Genomic DNA, 23,362 nt, shown 5'->3' on the forward strand with positions numbered 1-23,362 from the left:
ATGTCGATGCCATCTTGCCATTGTTTACATTTCGCAACTCATGCACACGGAATGATTAGTTGCCGAGTCAACGAGTCTAGCATTCCTCCAAGCACAGAGGGAATGCCTGCGACGTGACAGTGAGTTTTGTCGCCATTAACAGCTGATTGTCGCCCTCTATCCCTGGATGTCGACTTTTGTCGACATTCGCCCTCAACCCCTCCTGTCGACAAAAGTCGACATCCGCCCTAAAAGAGTTAAATAACTACAAGTCTGTGTGCTGCCTGAAACTACACATCACCATTTAATCAGGTTGTATGGTTGCCAATATTGAAATGTACTTTGCATATTATTTATGAATATTATCCATAATACATTATTTTATGTGTAACTTAACTCCTGCTTGTCTTTTTACTACACCTAATTGCCTGAGGTTATAGATATAGAAGGGAAGGTGGGGATAAGTTATATACTGTAATACCTTATACACAGTGGTAAGTCTGTGAGATTAGGTATTTTGACAAAGGCTACATGTTAATAATACAATAGGGGAAAGTAGAGCAATATATTACTCTACTAAGACAAAACAGATGGTATTATAAATTTTGAAAAAAATTGATAGTGTTGAAAACTCTGAGATCAAATAATTAATATTAATATTACAGTGCTTCCCCTAAATTTCAAATTAGCAAGTTAGCAACCAAGTCATCGCAGCATCCAATCTTGAATCAAATTGAATTAATGGATCATATTGCTGTGAATTTTTGGGCACACTGCTACTAAGTTATTAATGGTATTTGTTTAGTTTCACACAGTGCTCATGTGTGTATTCTGATGTTCTTTATATCAGTTGGCCACTAAAATGTCCCTCAACTTATGCTAAATGTGCGGCACAAAACAGGAAAACTGGGCGGCAATCTTGCAGTTAGTCATGCGCTGCAAGTTACTCAAGATGACCGCTACAGTGATTGAGGAGAGGTGAGATTTTAGCAAATGTTTTCCTTATACAGTATGTGACATGCTTTCAGTATAAAACTCACAAATTGTTTATAGGATCATTATTGTCACAGGCATGGAGAACAGTGAAAATTTACTAGCATGTGTTAATCAACATGCAACACTTTCCCACTCTCCACTGCCTTTAAAAGTGAGTAGAAGAACTTTACCTCAACTTCTGCCTTCTTTACCTGAAAAATATCAAAACATATGTATTTAATAGAATTTAGATTAATGTTTGAATAAAATCAAATGTAATAAATAATAATAATTTCAAATTAGATGTAAATCTGTCTTTGTCTTAAGGCAATAATATGATTTCCCCTCTCCAACACTCCCCAAGCAAATGCATTCCCACAATTCCCACCCCTTTCAATAATTTAACTTATAATGCAAAGCAAACAACAGTGTTCTGTTCTCCTACCTATTATAAGTTAAATAATATATGCAATTATTTATTAGTGCCTCCTCTCCAGTAGGTGCCCATCGTTCATTTCAGTGGTTAGCAATCAATGCTACCCGTTGTTACTTCTAGGATTTTTTTTTTTTTTTAAACAACGTATAGGATTTTTATTTTTATGACAATGACCTCATGATTACATCAACTTTTGAGAGTTGTCACTTCCTCTTCACTGTAATTCATGTTAAGTGAAGAGTGCCAGAAAACTTTTTCTTACAAAATAAATTACCACCTTTATATGTGCTATTCAATACATTTTTGGGTTAATTATGCCAATAATTTATTAGGATTTGTTCATTCATATATACCCAAGCAGGCCAACCCAACATTTTAGTAGATTTATTATTAACATTTAAAATCTCTCGTCCCAGATGAATGGTTGGAGATTCTGAAATGTTTGAAAAAGTCCTTGACCACTGGCTGCATATTGCTTTATTTCAAAGGTACTTTGGTGAGAGGTAGAACTCAAGTGTTTTGATCATTCTCTGTGCATTTTAATTACTATTAGGAGGCACATACACCTCTGATCCTTATATAAAGGTTGATCATATAGAGCCAACAGAACTTTGTCATTTTGGCAAGACAGTGTTTTGTTTCCTCCATGCAAAAATGCAGCTTCACAGTTATCACATTGGTGAGAAGTCACAGCTCCTGTTCCTCATGCAGAAGTGGTGTGTATCATAGCAGTCACATTGCTGTAAACACCTGAGCACAGGTCACTTTGCACCGGCATTTGTCTGTTTTTGCCACACTTGTATTTCTATCACCAAACTTGCTGCTCAGCACATGGTGCTACTATTTTTTTCTTCCTGTGGTTGGCCTTTGCAATGAGATTCACAGTTAGCAGATATCGCTGCTGCACTTTTCATTTTGGCCTTGCACCCTATCAAGAAATTAGCAGTAAAAAAAAAATTCAAACACAGATTAGTTTGTAGTGGTTTCTACTGCCCAATGTATTGCATCATTCACTTTCAATTAAGACTCTCATCTAGGTTCTGTCCTCAGTGGTTTGTGAGTAATCACATGACAGATGGAGACACAACCCTTAGCATTTTATATACTGTATAGAGGGTTTGTAGGTTATATTTTTTAATTCTAGAGATATATTTGAGATATAAACAACACAATGGATGTGAAACTAAAATGTCGAAGCCTAATACAAAAAAGCAAGCATCTAAGCTTTTAGCATTTTTACTGTTTTAGAAAGCAACCAAAACATTTGTTTCTACCAGATAATGTCCTACTCCCAACAGCTCCACAGCTGCTTTGTGACCAGCAGACATCTGTGTGTAGCCGTAACTAGGCTCCTCAATTCTTTCTTGAAAAGGACGTTAGCTCCATTATTTCAAAATTCATCAAATTTACAAAGAGGTTCTGAATATTTAACCTTAGAAAATAATCAAGCATGTAATAAATAATCCAGCTGATTACTGAAATGCATTCTGATTGCTTCACCCACATAAGCAAAAATGAAGATTCTTTGACATTTTGAATCCTTAATCCATCGATTTTAAACTTTTGTTTGCATTTTGTTTATATATAGTTTAATATATAAAACAAGCTACTCTAATTACATAGGTTTTAATCATTCATTCTAGTAAATGCTTAGATTTTTAATAATCTTCTATTTGTCTTCCAATATATTTCTTTTTAACTAACATCATATTCTAAACATTTCACCTTTTTATCATGCTGTTAAAAATGCATAGACTATTAACATATCTTTTTTTCAAAAAATGTCAAAAAAAGACCTATTATTGCTCATGCCAGTATTTGCTTTCATGTGGCTTTGCCCAGCTTCCTGCAAATATCCTTTACAATGATCATTTCCCAATACAGTATCACACTTATTTCTTGACCTGCATTAATATGTTGTTTCTTCTAATATTTCAACATGTTAGCAGAAAAATGACAACATTTTGATCTACTAAAATCATTTCTGAAAAAAAAAATGAGCTGGCTAATTGACTTAGAAGGTATTTTATGTAGAAAGCAGGAAGGTAAGACAAGTCTCTCTATTATAAAAATAATTAAAAAAAAACTTGGAACGAGACTTTTTTTCCTGCGACGAGACGTGATCTTTTGAAGAGGGATCTTTTGAATAGAGACAGAGTGACACTTTCACGTACTGCGAGACAGTCAAGTCATATCATATTTGCAACCTTTGGAAGCAAGTTCCATGATAAACATGCAGAGCAGGTTAGAGATAATGGAAGTAGGAAAATTCGAAAGTCTCAAAAACATGAGAGTAAAGATCGCATTAGCGCAAACAAATGGGAAAATATTACTCGGTGAAATAATGTAACAGCGAAAAGAGATCGAATAGTGTTTGAGGATGTCTGGTGGAGAAGAGAGACGAGACAGAAGGACAGCTGATGCACAGGCTTTTAAACGTTCAAAGCGCCACACAAAATGCAGATCACGCGGAACGGGAGCAGCACAAAGCCAGCAGCTGATCGAGCGAAGAGGAGGTTAAAAAAACGACTATTATTTGTTTCCCATTGTATCACCGCTTAAGAGGGGTTTCAAAGGAGAGACCACGTCTCCTTGGGGTGTGTTCAGCCCCCCTTTTCACAATGGCGCGTAGCACTGGCTGGGTGGGGGGAATTTATTGGTGAGCAAAGCCCCCTTGTTTATTAAAAAGAAAATAGAAGTTCTACATTTAATGTGTATAAACAACCTATATAGTCTGTCAGTTTTGTCTGTGTGCCTCTGATTAAAAGAAAATTTCTCTGGTGTTGGACTAACGCTCTGTCATGGTTAGTTAATTTTAACTGTTATAGCTTTGAACACCATTGTAGTTAATCTTTCAATTGTTTCATATGGCAGGTCCGCCTACGTTATATGTGAATGACATAATGGTGTTTGTAATTATGCAGACAGCTGTTCTAATTCACTCTCCAGGACAGTTTCACCATTTTACAGAAAGTTCGGTCCTGCTGTTTTACAGTTTTTCAGGTACACAAGGGTAATAAGTCATATGGTGAATGGGAAAATGTATAAGGTGAAAGTCTCTGGATTAACACAGCAGTAGATTTATTTTAAACATACTGCTAAAGAAAAGGTTGTTCTTCAGACTTGTTATGAAAGTTACACTCAAAGGAGCTATATCAAACAACAAGAGAATTAGTGAGAGAAAGAGAAAGCATACACATTGCACAGCTGAGTAAGGTGGATCTTGAGTGAATCACAGTTTGATTCATTTCTCGATTTACTATAGAGGCTAGATCCTGGCAGACTCTCCTAATATTGTTACATTATTGCCAAATTCTGAAACAATTTCAATTTTTCCACACAAATTTGATTTTCTTTTCATTTTAGATATATAAGAAAATTTGAAAGCTCACCTCACAAAGACTCATACAGAGCTAAGGTTGTTTTATGGACAAATTATTCCCAGTCTTACAGTGTAGTCAGGTGACTTGGCCCCTTGTGAGCTGAGTTTCAATTCAGTTTATTTTTTTATATAGTACTCCTCACTGTGTGCTGTGACAAGTTCTCTGGTGAAATGCAAATACAGTGGAAACTCGGTTCACGACCAGACCAGTCCCTTGCAGACCTTTCCCGGGAAATCCCGCCTTTTGCCAGCCCCAGGAATGACGTCACTTCTGGGCACAAGGACGCTACTTCCAGTTCCTGCACCGACGACGTCATTTCCTTTACGGGCTGTTAAAACCGCCATCTTGTCTCCATACAGGCAGTTCTGTTCTGAACTCTGACCTAAGCACATCGTGCTACTAAATAAAAGCAACTTTAGCAGCCGAGAAAATAATATACGGGTGGCTGCCCCAACTCTTTATGATGTCTCCGACTCATTCTTATCACACACCTTATCATACATTTACATGCAACTCAAGGTGCTTTCCACAGATTAATCAAGGAAAGCAAAGATCTACCACATTTACTTGGATTATTATCATTAATTAATACTTTGATAATCTATACTAATAAAAGGCAAAGCACTCACTCACTCACTCACTCACTCACTCACTCACTCACTCACTCACTCACTCACTCACTCACTCACTCACTCACTCACTCACTCACTCACTCACTCACTCACTCACTCACTCACTGACTGACTGACTCACTCATCACTAATTCTCCAACTTCCCGTGTAGGTGGAAGGCTGAAATTTGGCAGGTTCCTTACAGCTTACTTACAAAAGTTAGGCAGGTTTCATTTCGAAATTCTATGCGTAATGGTCATAACTGGAACCTCTTTTTTGTCCATATACTGTAATAGACTGCAGCTCGATGGCCGTGGGAGGCGGAGTTGCGTATCGCATCATCACGCCTCCCACGTAATCACGTGAACTGACTGTGAACGCAGTACGTAGAAAACAAGGAAGAGCCCCCAAAGAGCGCTGAAGAAAACATTCATTACACAATTGAGAAGGCAGTGAAACAATAAGAAGCGAGTGAGTGACGCATACAAGCATATTCATAAGTGCAGCTACTGCGGAAACAAAGCACGGTGTAAACCGTAAGTTTAAATTAAGTTTATAGAAACGCTCCCGCTGCCATTTGCAATACCATATTCGCAACATACAAGTTTAATGAGAAGACACGAGGTATAAACGAGACTTTGGATCACTTTGTAACAGAGTTAAAATTGCTGTAGGGAGAAACTTTTAAGTGCCAGGTCTTAGCTAACATGTAGGAAAAGAATATGAAGCGACTGACGCATACAGACATATTCATGAGTGCAGGTACTTCAGAAACAAAGCACCGTGTAAACCTAAAGTTTAAATTAAGTTCATAGACCTACAAAAGGTTGCCATTGATTTGAGGCAAGATTGCTTTTCTCCTGTACAACTATATGTTGCATTCTCAACAGTAAGCTTGCACAGCTTGGTCATTTTACAACTGGGGTGCTGAACTGACAACGTGGTATACAAAGAGAACTATAACAATCATAATAAATGAACAATAAAACAGCAGAGAACCCGTGGATTAAATAAAAAGGTTGCTTCCTTGGCGAAGCAAGGAGAAAGGATGGGCTTATATGGCGTTCGTTTATAAAACAGCGGAGAAACTGTGTAAAGGCTGCTTCACAAAAAAACAGCAGAGCGCCTTATATGACCAGGCAGTCAGCTAAAGAAGGGAATCAATAAATAACTATAATCGTAATAAACGAACAAAAAATATCGGAGAATCCGCGGATTACATAAAGGAAATGGGTACCTGAACAGAAAAGTGAGTCTCGAATAGCTACACAATAACTATAACAATCGTAATAAACGAACAATAAAACAATACAGAACTGCTAAGCAAGGAGAAACGACGGCCTTATATGGCATTCGTTTGTAAAACAGCAGGGATATATATGTGAATGTATGTATGTATATGTGTATGTCTATATATATATATATATATATAGATAGAGATAGAGATATAAATATATATATATATATAGATATATAGATATATAGATATAGAGAGATAGATATATATAGATATATAGATGTAGATATATATATGTAGATATGTATATATATGTGTGTGTGTGTATGTATGCGTGTATATGTATGTGTATATATATGTTGATATGTGTGTGTGTGTATATATATGTGTGTGTGTGTATATATATATATATATATATATATATATATATATAACCTATTTAACACACTACTTCTCCACTGCGAAGCGCGGGTATTTTGCTAGTTTCTAATAAACGTAAGTGTACTAAGTACAAAATCAACCAGGTATTGTTAAGCAAAATGTAACCACTAAAGTGCAAAACAAACCTTTACTCTTATCAGAAAAAGGTTTTCTAATTAAAATATTTCTACATTTATACATTAAGGTTGACAAAAGAACAACCAGATCTAATTAATATAAATTTATATATAAATAAATACATATACGGTGGAACCTCAGTTCACGACCATAATTCGTTCAAAAACTCTGGTCGTAAACCAATTTGGTCGTGAACCGAAGCAATTTCCCCCATAGGATTGTATGTAAATAAAATTAATCCATTCCAGACCATACGAACTGTATGTAAATATATATATTTTTTTAAGTTTTTAAGCACAAATATAGTTAATTAAACCAAAGAATGCACATCTTAATGGTAAACTAAATGTAAAAACATTGAATAACACTGAGAAAACCTTGAACAACAGAGAAAACTAACCGCAATAGTTCACGCTATAGCGCTACCAACCGCTTGCTAAAAACACTTTTTTTTTTAATGAGTTTTAAGCACAGGGAAAAAAAATGAACATTTGAAAAAATCCGTAATTTAATAAACCACCAAGAAAAGTAACATTGCAACAATGCACGCTACGAACCAATCGCTGTAAACAGAAGTGGAAACAAAATCAAGCCCATTGCATTCTTTAACTGCCTTCCTACCTTATGCGTCCAGCCCCCTATCTCTCTCGCGCTGCCTGTGTGTGTGTGCGTCTACGCTGCCTGTGTGTGTGTGCGTCTCTCTCTCGCGCTGCCTGTGTGTGTGCATCTGTCTCTCTCTCGCACTGCGTGTGTGTGCGCGTGTGTGTGCGTGTGTGTGTGTGCGTGTGTGTGTGTGTGTCGCGTGCTCTCTTGCTCTCTCTCTCTTGCTCGCTGCACAGGAAATGCACAGGGAGAGACTGAACATGTACAAACCGAAAGGGAAACTGGCTTGTTCGTATATCGAGTGTGTGGTCGCAGAACCGAGGCAAAAGTTTGGCGAGCTTTTTGGTCCTAAACTGATTTGTACGTGTACAGAGACGTTCGTGAACCGAGGTTCCACTGTATAAACTTTACTAATTATGTAGTGAGTACCCAAAAACACAAAGTAGTTTGAAACTTTAACAAAAATGGAGCCCAACACTGTCTGTTGAACTACGACCAGTTGACATTGGATGAGAGGAAAATAAAAACTCCATTCGGCACCATCCCTGGGTAAAATAAACCTCAGGAGGTTCCATTGTCCATTACAACAGAGACTAAGGCAAGCTGGTAGCTCTCCCCATCTTGGGCATTCTACAGTCAAGTCTGCCAGGCTGAGTAATCTAACAACCAAATCATTTTATCTGTTGATTACAGATATCCCAACATTTCAGTTTCTTTTCCTAGGCAGAAAACAGTGATTTTGTGTGTGTGTGTGTGTGTGTGTGTGTGTGTGTGTGTGTGTTTGAATGGACTTACAAATGATTCATTTATACCTTAAGCCCATTGCATCTGAAACATGCTTTGGCTTAATGTGACCATGAACTTGATTAAATGGGATTGTTATGTAAATTGTTTTACTTATTGGTTGTGATACTGTAGATTGACACATTTTTCCTTAACCTCCACCAAATAAAATGAATAAGGTTTAATTGTAGTATACTACAAAATCAAATGGCAGTAATGAATATATTGCTAAACATTAAAAATATTATCCTATTTTTACCAAAGTCTATCCTTCATTTCCTTTTCGTACTCCTGTGTAGGTCCTAATTTTTTTGCTTCTTCCCTTACAACAGATTGAATGGCAGCAAGCTTGAATGGCAGTATGACTGAGAGACAGCCACCTTTGGATTATGGTGTCCAGATCCGCTTTATTAATGACCTGAAAGAGTCCAGCAAGTCCAAGAAGGTGACCCGCAGCTCGGGATCTTCCTCATCTTATGGCGTGGCAGTCAGAGTGCAAGGTATAGATGGGCAGCCATATGTGGTTCTCAAAGGTGGTGACAAAGGTGATTCCTATGGAGTGCAGCTGAAAAGCGGTGAACTCCCACTGGCCAATACTGATCGTCGTTCAGAGAGCTCTGATCTCTCCTACAGTAGCCTTTCAAAACGAAGTTTTGTAAGTGGAAGCAATACAGACTCTTTTCCTGAAAATCCATACCCTGTGGATCAGAAGTTACCAATACAACATTCTAGAAGTAGTTCTTTATACAGTACATCAGATGATGAGCTCAGCAAGGTGAAACCTCAAACAGTGCAATACAACTATGAAGAACATATTTTTGATGAGAAAGGGCTTAGGAGAACAAGCCCCAGAACAGCTGGCAGCTCTCCAGTGTCAAGCCAAGGGGATTATAAATCTGGTTCGCAACACAAGCCTACAACTGATGTGCTTAGAAGGTCTCAGTCTCAGGGATCTCTGCTGGAGTCTCCAACAGACAGTAGTTTCAACCGTAGAAGCAACAACATCTGGTCTTCAGATGGCTATGAAAAGTCTCCTCATAAATCTGTTTTGCCTGAGGATCAGAGACGAAGTCTTCAAACAAGTTCTGTGATGAACTTTTCAGAGAACCATGGAAGTTCATTCCATGAAGAGAGAAATTACAGTGGTAGGGATAGATCAGAAGGAGGGTCCCATTGGTCATCTAATTCTTCATCGTATTCATCTTTAAATTCAAGGAGAACTCCAAGCAATGCTGCCCTTTCTCCTACACCAGTATCACAAGCAGACCAACTAAAAAATGCTGGGGGGCAGCTCCATTGACACTAACCCCATGGCTCCTGTTAATAGCCTCATCAGCAAATTCAACAGCAGTAGCAGTGGAGGCCAGCAGTCCAGGGGCCGTACAGGAGTCAGGTCCAGGTTCTCCACAGATGAGAGAAAACGCTCTCGTAGCCTGGATAATCGCCTTTCGTCAAGAGAAAGCTCATTTGAAGAATCCACAATTCAGAGCTCTCTTGACAGGGTTGACTTTCGAACACCCCCACAGTCACCAGGTAACCAAGCCCCAAACAACATGGCCTCTTTCACTTCGGTGTACAGTAGCAGTAGCCTTGGTAGGCCCACAAAGCAGACAGTGGTGTCTCATACCAGAGTAACAAGTAGCTTCAACAGCTCAACAGTGAATAACAACTGGCAAGATGATCAAAGAGCCATTGAACCATTTGTTGAGACACAACGGGTATCCAGCATGAAGTCTGAAATGCAGGTGAGCACATGAAGTGACAAAGACTAGCCTTAAACAAATTTTATCACCTACACAATGTTTTTAATGCAGAGGAAATTTGTTGGAAGTTTAGAAAACTACATCTTAACTAAATTGCCACATTTTCCTTAAATGTGTTATTTCAAAGTTTCATGTAATTAAAAAATGTATTAAAATATTTGTTAATATACAGTATGCAGATGCTACTTCTGAAAGCTATATAGGTTTTGTTTTTCTCAGTTAGTATTTATGCAGGAGCATTTAATACATGTGTATAGTGTTCGCTGGGCATATTTACAGCATGTCTTTGTTAGCTATACACCACAGTTGTCAGTAATGGTAGTAAAGTAAATTAATGCAAAATAAGAACAGTCACCATTTCCTATAATTTGAAGTACTGAAAAAAAGAAATGAGATGGCCTGTTCAGCATGCTTATCCAACCACAATCTATTTTATTTGAGGAATTGATAGAAACTGTAAAGGATATATCTGTACTGAAAGATCAGTTATGAGTTTTACTGTGTTGTTGATGTAAATACGACTCAAGTACTTCATGATCCAATTTACTCATTATGTTACCATAGGCAGAACTCTTTAAAATTACCAGGTTACCAGAAAGGCAGATGGTGGGAGCCACTTTGCTCATAGATGTGTTGCATTCCAACACAGTATGCTCCCAGATTCAGATATTTTCATTTCAGTAGATGATGGCTATGTTAATTGTACCTGATCACAATATACTGTGCCTTTATTCCTTAGACTTGTTTTCTTCCAGTTTGGGGAAAAAAGGTTGAGTCATGGTTTTCCTTGGTGCCTAATATATGCTTTGCCTCTGTTGCAATTGGAATTCTTATGGCTAACAGCCTCCTCTTGCAAAGGCAAAAGAGATTTTGATATCACAACTGAGTCTACAAACAGAGAAATAATCATACAAATTACATTATACTGTAAATTAATAAAGATGAATCCAATTTAAATGCCAGATGCACTAGAACGGAACACATTGTGGACACCAGACCATCACACCTATATGAGCTTTTTGGACATTCTGTTTCACACCCTTGGACTTTAATATGGAGTTGCCCCAAGCCTCCCACCTTCCAGCACCTATAACGGCCTACACTGTTCAGGGAAGACTTTCCATGAGATTTTGGAGTGTGCTGTGGAAATGTGTGCCTTTTCAGTCAAAAGAGCATTTGTGACATTGGCTTAAAAGACCTGGCTCACAATCTGTGCTCTGATTCATCCCAAAGGTGTTCAGTAGGGTTATGGTGTCAGGGATCTGTGTGGGCCACCCCAGTTCCTCCACACCAAACTTGTCAAAATCTATCTTTATGATCCAGGCTTTGTGCACAGGGGCACAGTCTGGCTGAAACAGAAAAGGGCCTTCCCCAAACTGTTGCCACAAAGTTAGATGCACACCATTGTCTTACATGTATTTGTTTGCTATAGTCTTAACATTACATTTCAATGGAACCAACAAGCCTAGTCTAAACCCTGAAAAAACAGTCCCAGACTCCTACAACAAACTTTACAGTAGGCACTATACAGTCCAGGAATTCTCCTAGCTTCTGTCAAAGCAGATTCATTCATCAGACTGCCAAATACTGAAGTATGATTCCTCACTCCACAAAAATGTTTTCTCTCCTCCAGAGTACAATGACAGCTTGCTTTACACCTTTCCAGCTATTACCTGACATTGTGCATGATAATCTTAGGCTTGTGTGCAGGTGCTTGGCAATGAAAACCCATTTCATGAAATTTAAAAAAGATTGTGGAACAGAGTGACTTGCAGAGTCGCAAAAATAGTTCAAAATAGTTAAATGTGTCTCGAACAGTTAATAACAAAAGACAAGAAAATAAACAGGAACACAATGGAGCTAAAGCATAAATCAGGTGCTTAAGCTGCATTCCTTTTTTTCTTAAGTCTAACCAGGAGCTCCATTCTCTTGAGTATTCGGTTCATGAATGAGACTCCTCTTTCTGAGGACGAGCTTTTTTTATATGCTTTGGCTCGGAAGAGATGTGACTTATGGGAGTGATGGGGCCAAAGTCTTTTGGTCTCCCGGGTTGTCTTCTCTGAACTGTGGAGGAAAAAATCAAGACAGTTAGAAACAGAGCCCCATCTCTCCCTGAGGCAGTATGCATACCTGATCAGAATTGGCAAGTTCGTCATCAGATGCACATGCATGGCAGAGCTTTTATTTTTGGCTTTTAAGAGTATCAATGGATAAACTACAAAAACAACAGATCTAGGGGTTGTCAAGTTTATTATGTAGTTAATCTCCGTACTCATTCTAATTGACTTCCACATATTCTACCACAGTTGTGGCAGTCTTGAAAAATCTGTCTCTTTGTTCAGCAGCTAAAGTCCACTCCAGATCTCCTTCGAGACCAGAAACAGGTGTCTGGACTATGTGGAGAGGAAGAGCAGGCCAAGCAAGTCATCTTCAACATTCTTCGAGAAGGGTCAGTATGACACTTTTTTTTGTGGTCCATGTGGTTTAGATCATTATACATAGAGTTTCCAACCATCTGAACCATGGTGACTCAGAAAATAAAAAGTGTTAGAAACATTGGGCCCCAAAACTGCTGCAGAGTCCCAGTCCATGAACCTTTAATTGGGACTGTATTTGTAGATTCTCTGAGGGTACTTGAAAGCATCTTTATACTCCCAGTTTTATATATTTTGGTGCTGTTGAAAAAAGAAGTAAAACCAGATTAATTTAACGATTTTTATTCTTATTGCATAATTGGCTTCTTGTACTAGATTTTTTCTTAACATTTTGCGTAATATGAAATAGTTGTATTAACAGTAATGGAATGGTGTCGTCTCATAGAGCAAAAATACTCATTGAAGGAAACATTATATAATGGCATCCGGCCATTAGAAGCAGACAGCTAATTTACATGATGGCCTGCCTGGTTTGAACATTAATGCTTTTCCTCCTGTGGGGCACTTGCTGCTGCCACTGTTCTTGTTACTGTTATTACTGATGGTGTCATTAAAATGTTAGTTATTTACGTGCATAGTATTTTCCATTTCTGTACAGTTACTGTTACTTTTTAAATAAAATGCCATTAATATCACTCTCACCAAACAGAAAAAGAAGAGGCAGGGGTGGTGGTGGCATCATTGCTGTGTGCTGGTTGGAGGTTGTAGCAGTGAATGAAAGTGTGATGAAATAGAAAAACATAAAGAGGAATTAGTGCCAAGTTCTACAAACACCATTTCTAGATTGACCATGTCTTTTGTCATTTTCATTTCCATTGCAGAGGCAAGACAAAAGAGACCAGAAGTTGATGCATAACCCAAATAAAAACAGTACACTGTATACGTACAGTACATAGTAAAAAGATTGATGCCACATTGCACTAAAAACAGAATAACTTAACATAGAAATGCCACATTGATTCTCATAACTTTGAAGAAGATGACTCGTAACTCAAAAAAGGCTATTAAATAAAACTCCTCATGAATGCAAAAAACACTTGTAACTCTAACCCCATATGTGGATGGATATCTGTATTACAAGAGAATAGGACACGGGCAGTTAGAAACTGCAGACCAAAAAGCAGAGACTCTGGGACAATCCCAAATCGTATGAGGAAATCCAGATTCCAAGCCTAACATGCGACCACCAGTACTAACATGACAGAACCCACAATGCCCCAAACCAAAGAAACAAAGCGATTCAAAGCCCATAACAATTAAAACACAATACTAGATGGTAGTAAAGTTCAAAACAAGTTCCAGTTTCATAGAAGAATGGTGGTGAAGCAGCAGTTTAAGGGACTGAAAAATGCAGAAGTATACATAAAAGAGGAACATGCCAGTCGTTTGGAAGTTATCAGTGGTATGTGAGATTTTAAGACGATCCTGCAGAAATTGTTTAAAGCCCAGTTCATGACCTCTTTTCATTTACATTCATTTGTTTAGCAGACACTTTTAACAAAAGCAACTTGGAAGAGAGCTCAACATAATCGAGTAAGCATCAGCCTGGGGGACTGTTTAGGGGCATGTGTTAGAGGACTAGGGTACAAAATTTATCACCACAAGTGAAGGGCTCTAAACCAAATAGAACACCACAAAACTAGTTAATCTTTCCTTATTTACAAGAACCTGTCAAAGCCATTATCAATTAGATATTCACAGAACAAGAGAGTCTTTGTTACTGAAGTCTTAGTCAAGAAAAAAAAAATCACTGGCCTTCAGAGAACAGATTTGGAGTATTCTTTGCCTTCAAAGAATGTCTGGTGCTTGGTAAAGTTGCCAAGCTTTAATATTAATGGCCTTGGGCAGGAAGAAATAAGATTAGGCATAAGGACCCTATGACACCACTCCACTACCAGCATGAAATCAACAAAGGATGGAAATAGAACTGGCCAAAGCTTGTTCAGAAGTTGAGTCATCTCCATTTTCAGCATTTTCTTTAATTCCCAAGATAAGAACATTATTTCTGCAGTGTCTGTCTTTTAGTGCAATATACCACCCACATTTTTGGTGTGGTAATTTTCATTTTATGGTAGCTGATAGTTTCTATTATCATTCTATTCTCAGATGAGATCCTGCTCAGTTTTAACTTTTCATGTCATTTCAGAGAGTACCAAGCTCAACCAGAAAACTCTGCTGTAAAGGTTCATGCATTTCAAAGAACTGGTTAATGATAAAGTACTTCAAAGAGAGTTGTTCGTTATTATTGTTATTATTATTATTTACTTACTAGCCCTGCACTGATTCAGCGCCTTCATGTGGGTGAGTGGTGTGAAAGGAAAAAAAATTATTGACTGCTTGCAAGTTACTAAGGGATAAAAAACTAACAAAGCTGTTTAACTATAAAGGCAGGTGATTCATACAGGCGTCTGTCATAAGACAGGGTGCAGTAAGCTGACCAAGGACAATTTCCTTTTTTGGAACTCATCCGTTAGACACAGGAAGGATGACTTTTCCCTCTTTATGGCACCATCTGCAATGTACACAAAATAGAAACCTTTAGCCGATTCATGCAATGTAAAATGAATTGCTTAGATAAACATATGGTGCTTATTGATAAGTAAGGAGAAGGAGGAGGGAGGAAAGATATTAAAAGCCAATTGAAACAGGGGAGCTTTGCTGTTCTGCCTTGAAACGTAGAATCCATGTACTTCTGTGAGACTGAATAAAGACTGATTGATTGAACTATTCCTGTCTTCCTCGGAGATCTCCTTCCACAGTGGTTTGCATGACTAATGATCCCCTGAGCAATGCCTTCGAGAGCTGTGTACTCCTAATAGCGCCACCCATGGCAGTAAAGTCAGAGGTGAGCTCCTGACTATGACTGACTCAAATGCAGTCCCTTCCCACCAAGGATCCATCCAAAGTAGTGCAATTACATGCCTTCCCTTGTCATCCTGCACACGGCTTGGCACGTGGAGTCCCCAACACGAAGTGAAGCGGTGTGTCAAGTTATTTAGGTTTACTGCATTAATGTCTGCCCAAACTTGAAAAAGGCCTTTAGCTGATTAAAGAGGACGCATGGAACAACTCTTCCTTTTCGTAATTTGATGTTGTTTAATAATAAACAGGTTGCAAGAGCAATAGTAACAACAGGAACAGGATTGAATTAGGAGTAGGTTGATAACCTTAAATAAATAAAACTCATATTTTCATTCATGCAATAACAATTTTGTATATACATACACTCCTTTATTATTTCAAACATACGCTATTTACTAAAAATAAACATGCTTGCGCGATATCGCGCATTAACTGAACTTACTTATTCTTTTACATAAATAACATCCGTCACTAAGTCAGAAACATTTCACATTAAAAAAGGGAATTTTTTTAACATACCAGTGACGTCTCCAAAATCAGCTAACACATTAAGCTTTCTAATTCCTCCGTGACGCTTTTTTCTTTTTCGTTCACAATTGCCTTCTCCGTGCCTTCTTTTAACAATTGAGTGTCTCTTCCATGCAGCAGTACGCTGACCCTGACTTCCAGAAACAGTCTCTCCCTCTTCACATTCAACCTTTATTTAAACAGACATACACAAGATCATTTGTCTTTTTGTTTTTTTGTTTTTTTTTTCTCAAACGTATTAAATAACGACGTTTAAGCTCGGCTTAATGGTGTAATTGGGGATTGCACAACCTCACTACTACCGACATCAATAACTCCCTTGTGCAGGCTCTTTCCTTCTTCGGTCTCCCTCTTCTTTCTTCTTCTTACTTATGTGGCTGATGCCTTTTTCTATGGTGACTTGAAGTATATGAGATAAAATTGGTTATAAAATGTATTTTCTTTTTCTAATTGGAGCACAGGAATGTGAAGCAACTTGCACATGTTCACACTCCTGTAGTGACAGCAGCAGAATTTGAAACCACAACCTCAGGTTTTTAAAGTCCAAAGCCTAGATTCCTAACGGTAGCCAAGATATTTTTTTATACTGTATAACTTAAGTAATAGGGAAAGGGTGAGAATTATAAATAGTTGGAAGAAGTGATTGTGTCTGGGGAGCTTCTTCAACCTGCATCCATCAACAACCAAATGTCATGTGCTATTCCAGGAAATTGCATTTCTCTTGAATTATTAAGTTTAAGTAGGCAACATGTTTAATTACCCTTTTTTATTCATATTTTTCAAACTTCTTTCCTCTATGCAAATTTACCCTTGAAGAAATCAATTAGCAAGTCATATAAGCACTCAAAACCCATAATGACAGCATAACATTTTTTGGATTTTAAAGAAAACATCAAGCTTTCATATTGAAATTGCATAAAAGCAACATTCTCAAACACGCTTCAGCTAATTCATGGTTCGTTTTGTGAACCAGTCAATTAAAAAAAATAGTTGTACGTTAATGTTTGAAATATATTTTATAAAACTGTTAATAATAAATTACACCCAAAAGCAATAGAAGCAAACTGAAAAACACTAAGATTGCAATATCACATAAACGGGCATGTGTTAACCGTGTAAGTTTGAAATCCCGTAGATGTGAGTAATTAGTTTTTTTGGCCTTGACCCAGCCAGTGAGAATGCACCTGATGCTCGTGTTTGGAGTCCTGTCATATTCTGTGAGCATATTCTTGTCAAATGCATAGCAGTAGCATTGGTGAGAGGGAGCTGACATTTGAAATCAAAATTTAAGGATTTGTGCTTTTTGTGTTTATTACTACCCTTGGTCAACATGGAATATGTTATTTTTGTCATATTAGGAGACCCTTTTAGATTTTATAAAAGGTCAATCTTAGTGTCTTTTTGTTAGTTCACATAGATTGATGTGGTGGTGTTGAAAAGAACCCACTAATGTGAGTAAAGCAACAGAAATGTTGGCCATACGTTGGAAAAAACACTGGGGGTGAGACTATTTAACTGTTTGGGCAACAGAATCACTGAGTTATTCAAAAAAAGCTATATTCTTTCTTCTCTCTGTCTGATTTATATAACACTAGCAGATAACAGAAGCACAAATTGCCTAACTATTCATCAGATATTTCCTGCTTTCAAAGGTCTTTAGACAAATTGGCAAGCAGAATTCCCATTACCAGCATTCCCGGACTGTCATTATTGCATAATATGGAATTTCCTTCCTTTATCAAATCTTTTCACTTTCTGATGCATTATCACTTTTGGACTCCCATATGCAAACTACAGAAATTTTGCCCCCTTGTGGCTCATCATATATTAAGCCACATGAAAGATATCCCTGCCTTGCTTTGAGCCTTTGACCTGCAAGTGCATTTCACACTCCATAAAGAGTGTGAGAAGCCAGGCTTTCCACAGTGTATCATTATCCATAGACATTTTTCAGTGTGCCCGTTCATTTCTGTTTAATGTTATTTCATATATCCTTTACAGATCTATGTAAACCAGACTAGGCTCAACCTAAGTAGATTACATGCATGAAATATTCCACACAATGCAGTGTCCATTATCCAAACATATTGCACAGAAGTATATCCCTAGGGTCCTATTATTATTCATAAACTATAGGCTCTTAGAATATTACTGAAGAGAGATTTCACAGTAATTAAAAAATACTCTTACATGAATGAATACAATCACTACAGGGTGCTTGTTAACTAGAACTCTGCAACTGCAATGCAGTCATATCAGAGTAGTGAGGAATGTTGTTTCTGCATAACTGGCAATAAAGCATTTACTTTTCCTTAACTTTTTCTTTTCTATTTAATTTCACATTTTCTTTGTGAAAGACTTCATAAAGTCTAATAAAAGACAAAAGCAACAACCAAGTTTGTCAGTCTCCGTTAAGTGTTTGTTTTATATGATTCTTGTTGTTTAGGATATCTTTCTGTGAGATACTGTGATTATGACACTACCAAAATGACAAAAGATAAATTTAAACTGGAACCTTACCCTCATTCTTCATGAGCAAATCTAATGGCATCCCATGTGCACTCTTCTAGATTAGGCTGAGCAATTTTTAAAATGTTATGTTAGTCTAATTCAAGAGAGCCATGGTTAGTTGTCTGCTTGTGAATCACAAGCCTATGTGGAGCACTAAATCAGAATCTGATTTTCTAGTCTGACCTCCTCTTTTCACTTGTTTATGATTTCTTTTCTAATAGAAACAATGAGAATGAAACTAGTGTGAAACGAAAAGTCAACCTTGTGTTTGAGAAAATCCAGGGATTGAAAGTAAGTGCATACCTTGGCGACTGTTTTTAACAAGAAAGAAAAGAGACTGCAGATAAAACTATCCAAATATTGCTTAATTTTTAATCACTTGATATTTAATTATCTCTTTCATAAAAGAACACAAGCCCCTCCAGTGATAACCAGTCTGCTGCTCTTCAAAAGGATAACCTGGAGAAGAAAGTTTTGGAGTTACAAAGGCAGCTAAATACAGAACGAAAGGTACTGGTGCCTCTTCTCGCTGTTTTTTAATGTGGTGATCCATGCAGTATATACCCAGTGAAATGAGTCTCCAGGTTAAAACTTCACACTAACTATTTGACACTAACTATTTTTTAACGTATGTGTTTATGAAAATGTCATTTGTAAAAAGCAAAAAAAAAAGTATCCTGAAAATCCATTTGCCTTCTTCATTTTGATGTTGTTTGTTGATTAAACACATTATTACAATCTATAAGCTTTTAGTGGCACATTTAAATATTAACGGTAGTTTCTATGTTTCACAAAAAGCAGTTATTATGAATTCTTTTTTTGTTATTCCTCTTGATTTTCCGGTCTTAATTGTACCAGTACAGCAACTAAACATAATCAGAATGAATGTTACTTTTTATCTTATTGCTCTTACACGTGTTTCTCTCATTAAACAGAGTCGTCAGAATTCAACAGGCCAGAATGAAGCAAAATTACATGCTGACCTTGAGGACAGTCGGGACAAAATTGTGGAGCTGCAGGAATTGATGAACAGGAACAAGAATGAGTTGCAGTCCTCAGTTGCAGAGTAAGATGGAGAGGGTGGTAGAATGTGTGTTAGAATACAGTGAACATGCCTAGCTGAAGCCATATTTGATCTCTCAGCAGAAATAACCTGTTGGTACCAACAAAAATGTGATGTCTAAGCTGTATGAGAACTCTTCAGACTGATTTGAACCAGTCAAATCAAGGTGTACTGTGGTTTGGAATGACTTCACTATCTATTGAGACTCACTATGTTTATGTATTCAGGTTGATGCAGGTTCGAATGGAAAAAGAGGCAGTTGAAACTCGAGTTCGAGAACTTGAGGACAATCTATCAGCACTTCAAGAAGAAATGAGACAAGATAATTCTCTCCAGGCTGATAAGGATGTTCTGGAGACGGTATATTGCCTGTTTCTATATTGTATCATGTTTTTTTTTTTTTTTTTTTGAAAATGTTTACATTTGGTACCCCTTAGAAGGCACTAGGGATTTATTGGAGATTTATGATAACTTATTTTTCACTGGTTGGGTGAGTATGTGCCACATGAAGTACAGTCAATTCTCACTATTCATAGAGATTACTTAAAACAAAATCCAACAGATATGGAAACCACAGCTGCTGAAGCATTAATCCTATGGGAAAAATGGGATTAGGTTCCGATGCAGCGCCCTTAGTTTTTTCCTCCTTGAGGCTCTGTAGTGCTCCTTTCACAGGTTTACCTACATAAACCTTGTTATGACTTTCACTTCCTCTATAGCCAGGTTTGATTGTCTTCTAGGCGCTCCACCAGAGACTGTGAGTGACTGCTGCCAAGCCAAGGACTTCACTAAACCACCCAATTTGTAGTAGCGACAAGCTACTGTATGTACAAAGGGTATGGACTTATAACTTACACTTCTTATAAATACCTTGTTTGCAATTGCAAGCCTCGGTCCTTATCCTTATCATTAATGGAGATCAACAAGATGCCTGCGCCTCTCAGTGCAGGGTAGAAACATGTTGATCCATCCAATGTAGCATGCATGCAACCCCAGAGCGTGACAGACACATTATTGTTCAATCTCACGTTTCACTGCTGAACAATAGAACATGTTCAGGAGCGGGTGTGATTAGACCTCAACTGCCAAGAAAAGCATTATACCCTTCATAGCAAGATAAGCAAATCTGCGGGAGTGGAATACATGGATAGCAAGGATATACTGTATTTCCATCATTATAAACAATTTGTGATATTTTGCACAGTTACAAAGGCTAAGACCAAACAATTGTGCTAGAGTTCTCAAAGCAGCTACTGATTGTGCCAGCCTTAGTAATTAGAAAGCTTTGCTTAGAATCCTCTGTCCCTTTTTACTCTTTGGCTAGTATTTATCAGGAAGCAACAAAAACATTTGGTAATAATAGAATGTATGATGTTTTCTACAGTGACTTCAGAAAAGCTTACTATAAGGTACTCTGTGAGAGTCCAGTCAAACCAAAATAATACAAGATGTATAGATAGGGTCAGGATTAGGTGAAATACAGAAAATAATTTATCGTGCTAGGGTCTTTTTCTAACTTGGAAGATTTCATAATTCAGATCCTGCAGGGATTAATACTGGGCCCATTATTTATTGTTTGATTAAAACTTTGATGAAATTTTCAAATGAAGCTAAACTTGGATGGGTTAGCAGATATCCATCCATCCATTTTCTAACCCGCTGAATCCGAACACAGGGTCACGGGGGTCTACTGGAGCCAATCCCAGCCAACACAGGGCACAAGGCAGGAAACAATCCCGGGCAGGGTGCCAACCCACTGCAGGACACACACAAACACACCCACACACCAAGCATACACTAGGGCCAATTTAGAATCGCCAATCCACCTAACCTGCATGTCTTTGGACTGTGGGAGGAAACCGGAGCGCCCGGAGGAAACCCACGCAGACACGGGGAGAACATGCAAACTCCACGCAGGGTGGACCCGGGAAGCGAACCCGGGTCTCCTAACTGCGAGGCGCAGCGCTACCACTGCGCCACCGTGCCGCCCGGGTTAGCAGATATCTAGCATTAATTTAAGTAAAGAGATTTGGACCCGAGCTGAATTCACCTTACATAGTGTAACAATCTCAAACCTGCTTAATCCAATTTAGAATGACTTGGGCCAGCTCCTACCCCAGCAGCAGTGTTGTGGCCCAAGATGAAAAACAACTCTGGACAGGACATCAGTCCACTTCAGGGCCCACTCAGTCTCACACACACACACCCATAGTCATATTGCCACCAAGACAATTTGGATTTGCCAGTCAACCTTATCTGAGAATGTACAGACGCCATCTGGTCAATGAGATCTGGCTATGAATTCAGTGAAGCAAGCATTGTAGAACCCTTTTGGAAAAAGATTTTTTTTAATGAGCTTAAGTTTTATATTACTGTTCATAACCTTACAATATACAGAGATGTTTAAAAAGGCAATGTTTATAGTCAGCTGATTATGCTTATGGTGTATAACCCACTTTTAAGGTCACATCTAAAACATTTTGTGTACTATTGATTTGCATATTACAAACACAGCAGTCTGAAATAATTTGGAGAGAAGTTCTGTTGGAATAATATAAGGCCCGTTAGGCTGGAGGTATGAAGAACACCTAAACGACTTCAGTCTACCCATCTTAAACAAAGTCTGGTGGGAATAAGTTGTAGAAATAGTTATTTAACAAAACAGTGGAACATAAATAGAAGAGTACATTACTCACAAATTTTATAAAATATCTTTAAAGGTAGGGAACAGTATTTGTATGGAAAATGTTAAACTAGTTGTTGAAAGCAGTACATTGGTGGTCAAGTCTTTCAATTGGGACAAGTTTGTTGGTGCCCCTCCATTAAAAAAGAAGAAATCACAATCGTCTCTGAAGTAACTTGAAACTGAGAAAAGTAATTGGCACCCATGATTGTTTATTCCATATTTTACAAAATTCAGACTTTGCTTTAAAGTTTCAATTCATCAGAATATTTCCAATAACACAAATGAAAATGGCATGGACAAAAATGATGGGACCCTTAACCAAACATTTTGTTGCACAACCTTTACAGGCAGTCACTGCAAACAAGTGATTCCTATACCTCTCAGTCATATTTCTGCACCCGTCAACAGATAGTTTGGCCCACTCTTACTGAGCAAAGTAGAGGATCCATGACCTGTGATTGAGACAGCTTTCTGACACTGGACAGTACATTTCCTCCAGAATTTCTTGATAGTCTCGAGACTTCATTGTTCTCTGCACAGACTCAAGGCACCCAAACCAGATGCAGCAAAGTAGCCCCAAACATAACCAAGCCTCCACCATGTTTCACAGTAGTTATGATGTTCTTTCCTTTGAAAGCTTCATTTTTTCGTCTGGACATAGAGATGATGTGACTTGCCAAAAAGCTTCGGTTTTGTCTCCTCTATCCAAAGGACCTTCTCCCAGGAACATTATTGATTATCATTACAAATTTTAGCAAATTTATCATTATGCATTTTAGCAAATTCCAATCTACCTTTTTTATGTTTATCTTTCAAGTCTGGCTCTTCTTCTATTGAGCCCACTGTCGCTCAAAAAGTGACAGATGGTGCAATCAGACACTGATAGACCCTGACCTTGAAGTTAAGTGTGTATCTCTTTGGAAGTTGTCCTTGGCTTTTTATCTACCAC

The 23,362-nt window shown here is 37.9% G+C and overlaps 1 protein-coding gene across 3 annotated transcripts in view; it reads left to right on the forward strand.

Moving 5' to 3' along the window:
* LOC114646056 (cingulin) overlaps window positions 1-23,362 on the forward strand; it is a 157,441-nt gene that overhangs the window by 82,753 nt on the left and 51,326 nt on the right. For 2 of the 3 annotated variants that reach the window (XM_028794038.2, XM_051923270.1), the window contains exons 2-7: window positions 8,898-10,310; window positions 12,671-12,777; window positions 18,886-18,955; window positions 19,073-19,174; window positions 19,600-19,730; window positions 19,955-20,087. In XM_028794038.2, coding sequence (XP_028649871.2) covers window positions 9,843-10,310; window positions 12,671-12,777; window positions 18,886-18,955; window positions 19,073-19,174; window positions 19,600-19,730; window positions 19,955-20,087 — 1,011 coding nt within the window. In that variant the 5' untranslated portion in view covers window positions 8,898-9,842. The remainder of the gene's footprint in view (window positions 1-8,897; window positions 10,311-12,670; window positions 12,778-18,885; window positions 18,956-19,072; window positions 19,175-19,599; window positions 19,731-19,954; window positions 20,088-23,362) is intronic. The other variant, XM_028794039.2, reaches the window with a different exon arrangement.

Source organism: Erpetoichthys calabaricus, chromosome 2 (assembly GCF_900747795.2).
Source record: "Erpetoichthys calabaricus chromosome 2, fErpCal1.3, whole genome shotgun sequence".
Classification (NCBI taxonomy): Eukaryota; Metazoa; Chordata; class Cladistia; order Polypteriformes; family Polypteridae; genus Erpetoichthys; species Erpetoichthys calabaricus.